Source organism: Crocodylus porosus, unplaced genomic scaffold (genome assembly GCF_001723895.1).
Source record: "Crocodylus porosus isolate Cpor-Errol unplaced genomic scaffold, CroPor_comp1, whole genome shotgun sequence".
In the NCBI taxonomy this organism is placed as follows: domain Eukaryota; kingdom Metazoa; phylum Chordata; order Crocodylia; family Crocodylidae; genus Crocodylus; species Crocodylus porosus.
The window spans coordinates 55,308,247-55,314,246 of NW_017728931.1; the positions used below are offsets into that span (position 1 = coordinate 55,308,247).

At 48.9% G+C, this 6,000-nt stretch overlaps 1 protein-coding gene across 1 annotated transcript in view; it reads right to left on the reverse strand.

Moving 5' to 3' along the window:
- Window positions 1-6,000, reverse strand: part of NTN4 (netrin 4) — a 77,292-nt gene that overhangs the window by 13,412 nt on the left and 57,880 nt on the right. Inside the window, exon 5 of the mRNA XM_019545069.1 lies at window positions 2,016-2,229. Within this exon, the coding sequence (XP_019400614.1) occupies window positions 2,016-2,229 (214 nt within the window). The remainder of the gene's footprint in view (window positions 1-2,015; window positions 2,230-6,000) is intronic.

Genomic DNA, 6,000 nt, shown 5'->3' on the forward strand with positions numbered 1-6,000 from the left:
GTTCCATATAAACACAGGTATAGCACCCTGCTTGGAGGGAGGAGCACAGGCATAGCAGCAAGCAGTGCAGAGGAGGCAAAAGGAAATCAGCCTGTGCTCCTGGCTGGACTGCTAGCAGCAATTGCAGCAATTCTGTGAATCATTCTTTTTATTAATAGCCAATGTAGTTCTAAGAAATATGGGGTCTTCCATGATGATACCTGTGGCAGGAAGCCACCTTTGTTTCTCCCCAAAATCTCTGCTCTGTGACAATTTGATTAGGGTGGGCCCAGCAAAGGAGACACACCTTTACCCTATCTCTTTAGGCTAAATAACCTGAAATGGATACATTCCTGAGGGAGGGGGGAAACCTGCTCCCTCTGCCTACGTGACTGGCATCAGCTACCTGGGTGAGGGGCATCTACCTGGTGGGCTTGATTCTGCCCAGCAACTAGTGATGTATTTCAAATTGGTTGGCCTACAGCCAACAGGTGCTGGTCTCCATTGGACCAGGTGAATGAGGTCACAGGGGCTATATAAGTTAAGACTGCCCAGGAGGAAGGGGCAGCAGCCATGTGGCAGACTCAGACTGAGAGAGGAGCTTGACCATCTGAAACTGGCTCTCTCCCCCATAACTCATGAGCTAGGAATGGCCTGCCTGCAGAGGGAATCTCCAACAGCCTCTGGATGATGCTTGTGAGTAAGCTACTCGAGATCTGGTTAGATATATAGCTGGCAGTAACTCCGATGCATGATCAAAAGGCAACCTCAGCCAGACTGTTTTGCTCTATGGGATTTCTATGATATTGCTCTGTCTTGTACCCTATTTTCACCTTACGCCCTATAATCAATAAAGCTCTCCTTTGTGACTGGTGTAGGAAACTTATTGAGGGGTGGGTCTAAATTATGTCTCAGGGCCCCTTAGGTCTGCCGACTAAGAGGGACTTTCCTTTTTGGCCCCCAACTTGGGGAAGTGCCCCAAGTGCTTGTACTGGGTCGAGTACCTGTCGGACTATTAGGCCTGTGTTTCCCCGAGGACACTGGACCGAGACAGTTCCTTCTCGGGGTGGTGGCAGCTTACGTTACCTCCAGTCTAGCGAGTGTGCTCCAGGAAGGGGGTCAGCCGGATGCGAGGTGCCCTAGGGAGGCACTCAGAGCCTGGAAGGTGGTCAGGCACAGGGAGGTGGGTGGCTCAATGCAGGAGCGCCCCCTACTGGCCTGCCACAATACCCACCATGAGGCACAGGAAACAAGCTTTCAGTTGTCTGTGACTCTCTCAACAGATTACTCCATGGGAGGAGTCTGCTCTGGCCCAGTACTCGCAATAGGGTTTTGTTCATATGCTGTAGTGTATATCATGAGAGTTTCTGTAGTTTAAACCCAAATAAGGTCTCTTTTTAAAATCTGGGGAATGAGTATCCATGATGTAATTGTCTGCGTGTCTAGAGCAGTGGTTCTCAACGTTTTTAGCCTCAAGGAACCCCCCCTTCATAGTTTTTTGGAATTTAGGGGTACCTTGGCTGAGAACCACTGTGCTAGAATCTAGCTGGTGTTAAGTGAAGGCAGGAGGAAGGCCCTCACTTCACTGTGCCTTGATTATTCCACCATCTACCTCCTCCCAGCACCTGGTCTGTACCTGAGGGGGGCAGGTGCTGCTCCTCTGGGGAGCAGAATGCCAGTGACCAGAGCCTCATGCACAGTCAGTCCCTCCCACCAGCCCTGGGAGCATGGCAGGAGGGGAAGGGGACCTGGAGACAAGCTAGGCTGAAAAGGGCAGTTCCATGGCCCTGTGGCTGCCCAACCGCTCCTGCACGCGCACACACAGCACTGCACACTGCTAGGAGCATGGGGGCTGGCATGGGAGCTGCCAGGGGACGGGGATCAGCTCTAGGCACTGCTTGTCCGAGGGATGCTAGGGTTGCTCCGTCATGTGAGAGGAGCAGCAACAGCTCACTTTCTGCCATGGTATCTGGGCATTGTAGCACCCTTAGAAGGATCAAGAATCACTGGTCTAGAGCAATAATATGCCCACTCACCTGCTGATGCAGTCACCTGTAAGTGGGTCACAGCTTCCAGCACAGTCGCATGGCCTGCAACCATACTCTCCAAAGCCCCAGTATCCCACCATACACTGGTCACACTGAGGACCTGCCACTCCAGGCTTGCAGGGGCAATCACCATTGCTGGGGTCACAGAAGGTACTTGTGCTGAAGGGAAGCATAGCTGATCCAACACGATGGCAGGAACACACTGGAGTATCAAAACACACATGAGGGAAGTGTATGCATGTTGGAAAGTGAGCACAACAAGGCGTTTATGCAAACAGATTTGTTCACCCATCTCAGGGCTGAGTTTGATGTACCTATTATTTTACATTACTAGGGGCAAAGAGTAAATAAGTAGGTTGATATAATTATCAAAGGGAATATATTGCTACATTATTGAAAAGTCACAGTTTTTTCCTCTGTTTTTTCTTGACAGAAATGCAAAACCTCTGAGATGAAATAGTGTGAGACACATGCCAAACCACTAATGGATCTAATAATGATTATGAGGTTTCTGGACTTTCTTTTCTTTACTTGCATGAACCTGAACAAAATAATTCCCTCTGGAAATGGCAAGACTTTGACTAAGTATGATCTATAACAAAAGTTAATTTATTCTGGGCTTGCATTATGTTTTGCCAGAAGTGAGCAGTACTAAATTAGGACATATAAGAACTGCCATTTACTGGGTCAGACCATAGGTCCATCTTGCCGAGTATCCTATGTCATACAGGTGGAGATAGTGAGTGCTGAAAGGGAGAGTGGACTGGGTATGACCAGGGTTTTGCCTCTGTTCCTCTCCCACGTGCAGCTTCCAGCATTTAGGGCACAGACAGAATTGCAGCTCCCTGCTGTAACTGAGAGCATTTTGCAGGATGTGTTCTGAGTTACTACAATCCCCCGGACCAAACAGAAGTTCACTGTTGGTTTTAGGGAGGAGGGGAATCTAGCCACTGGCTCAGAGCCTGCAGCCAGTTTCCCCTAGCAGTGCCCTCTGCTCCTTGTGAGGCTGTGCTGTTTTCAGAATGGGAGTGGGGAAAGGGAGCTCATTCTAGGGGTTTCTCATATGGCACCGGAGAGTGGGGTAGGTGAATTGGAGCCCCCTTGCCACTTCAGAGGGCTCCAATACACCCATTCCTCCCTCCAGCAGGGACTGAAAAAACCCCAGACTGAGCTTCTTCTTCTCCCTTCCCCCCTCCCATTCTGAAAACAGTGACAGGCTGGGAGGCAGCACAGAAAGAAGTTACAGGAGAGGAAACATCTTCATCTGACCCCTCATGCAACGAGGGCTCAGATTTTCACTTGACCGGCCATTTTTGAAGCAGTCGTGTACTTGTGTTTAGTCATGGCTATAGACCACTTTCTGTGGCCTGATCTGGTGAAAATTTTCACTTCTGTTTGCACCCTTAAGGTCTAGTAAGTTCTGATTCAGAGGCTGTATCCCTAACTCCCATGCTCAACAGCTACTGATGCACCTTTCCTCCAATAATTTGTCCAATCCCATTTTTGGACCTGGCAAAGCTGTCAGCTTCCATAATATCTTGTGGCAATGAGTTACATACTTTAATTACCTGCTGTGTGAAAAAGAAATTCCTTTTGTTAGTTTTAAAATTTGAAGTTTCATTTTGTGACCCCTTGTTCTTGTATTGTGAGAGACAGTAAATAATAAATCCCTCTTTACTTTCTCTTCACTGTTTACTATTTTGTAAACCTTTATATAATGTTCTTCCTCAAGTGTCTCTTTTCTAAGCAGAATAGGCCTTGCCTCTTTAGTTACTCCTCTATGGAAGCCCCTCCATACCACTAATTATCATTGTTGCCCTTCTCTATTCAAGATGTGAATGCAACGTGGATTTAGTCAGCTTTTAGCACCACAATCCTACTTCAGCAAAGTATCTATGCACCTCATTGTATGATGTGCATTTAAGTATCTTGTGGAATCAGGATTTGGATACTTTTCCACTCTACAGAAGTGAAGCCTAGTGTACCTACTTTTTGAAGTCACAATTAATATCCTTATTGTTGCAAGAGGAGTTGAAATAAATCATTAAAAAAACCCAAATGATAGAAAAATAGGTCTTCTTTGTCATTCTTCTTTCAAAACAAATTAAACTAGATATTTTGAAGTGCTGAGTAAAAAAAAATGAACACACTGATAACGAAGGGCCACAATAGCTACAAATGCCATTCAGTTCTTGTATAAAACCTGAAACATGGATTTTCCAGAGGTGTGTTCGTTTTATGGACTGAAATCCAAAAACACTCATTGTTATTGATCAAGGAGGAGATTCTATTCTTTGATGTTTCTCTACTCTGCTCAATAGTCTTTTATCGCAGCAGTTCTCCATTTTATTGGAAGGTGTTAGAAGTGTTTTTTTCTGAAGATCACAGTGTGAGTCAGTACAGCAGTCAGAAGGATTACTAGCTAGTGAGGTGACTTTGGAAGGGAGTTGGGGCATGAGAATGAAGAGGCAAATCCTGCACCCCAGAATGGAGGAATTTGAAAGCAGCACTGAAAGGGAAAGTTTGAAATATTCCTTCTCTTCCTTCTTTCTGCTCCCTTTTTAAATTTTTCAGGCATTATCTGGATTTCTTGTTGGAAAAAGGGGGAATTGGAAACAATGGAAAAAGGGGAATTCTGGGGGAAAATGTTGATAGAAATTAAATACCAAAAGATTTAGATTTGGAAAGATTATCATAATACTGTTTGGGAGCTATAGTTCTGCTGTCTCATGCTCCTATTCTTCATTTTAGCTTGTGTCCCAGGTTAGACAACATCTCCCATGACACAACATTTTCTCTCTTTCTGAAAAGCAGAAGCTTCATTAGAATCTCTAGCCCAGATACTTTGCGGAAATGTAGTCCAGCTGGGGAGCTCACCGCAGAGAGGAGTACAAGGGCATGAGGCAACACAGTTACCACCAAGGATCTGGATTTTCTGTCTCCCATGGAAAAACGGAGAAAACCATGGATTTTCCCCTTTACTGGAGGAAAACACAGATTTCTCATTTTACTGGAGAATTTTGCAGCTTTGCAAAGAGCCCTCTGCAGGCTGGCAGACGCCTAGCCTGCAGGGGGCTGGGAAGGAACAGGAGGAGGGTGGTCAGGCAGGGAGCGCCATGTGCATGTATATGCACATGGCCTCCAGGCAGCCTGCAGGTAAGTAGGGGTGGGGGGAGATTGAAGCCCCCATAGGGAGAGAGGGAGGGATCTAGGCAGGGCTGGGGCTTACCAGACAGTGCATGGGGCTTGGGGCCTGGGGCTGCAATGCACAGGGTTCCAGTGGAGAGCGGGGCAGGGTTGCAGGCAGCTCATTTGGGGGAAAACTGGGGGGAGGGGCTAGCTTCCTGCTGCTCTGTGCACTCTTGGGGGCAGGGGGGACCCATGCCCCCCAGGCTGGTATGCAGGATGTGGAAGGCTTGAGCTCCCACTCTGCTGCCCTCCCCCAGAGCCTCCACAGCCTGGCGGGTGCAACTCAGCACTGCAGGGAACAGTGGAGCCACATGGGGGATCTCCTTGCCATTGCAAGCTCCGCCTTGACCTGGAGACATTCACTATGTGCATAGCAGCAAGAGGGGCAGTGGTGCAGGGTTGCGCCCTTCACTGCTGCCACGTGGGCAGGGGATGCATCACCAGAGCAGCACGGAGCTCACAGCAGCAAGGAGGTTCCTGCGCGGCTCTGCTGTTCCCTGCAGTACTGGGTTGCACCCGCCGGGCTGTGGAGGCCGTGGGGGAGGGCAGCAGGGTGGAAAGCCTGAGCCTGCAGCCTGAGCCTGCCCCTGCCCTGCACACAGATCTGGGGGCACGGGTGCCCCTGCGAGTGTGCAGAGTGGCAGGGAGCCGCCTTCCCCCCCATCAGGCAGGCAGCAGTGGCGGAAGCTGGACTCTGTGTTGCTCCACTGCAGCAGCGCTGCCTCCTTCTGGGGACAGGCCCCATAGCCCTGGCAGCTAGAGGCCCCCTCCAGCTGGGGTGGGG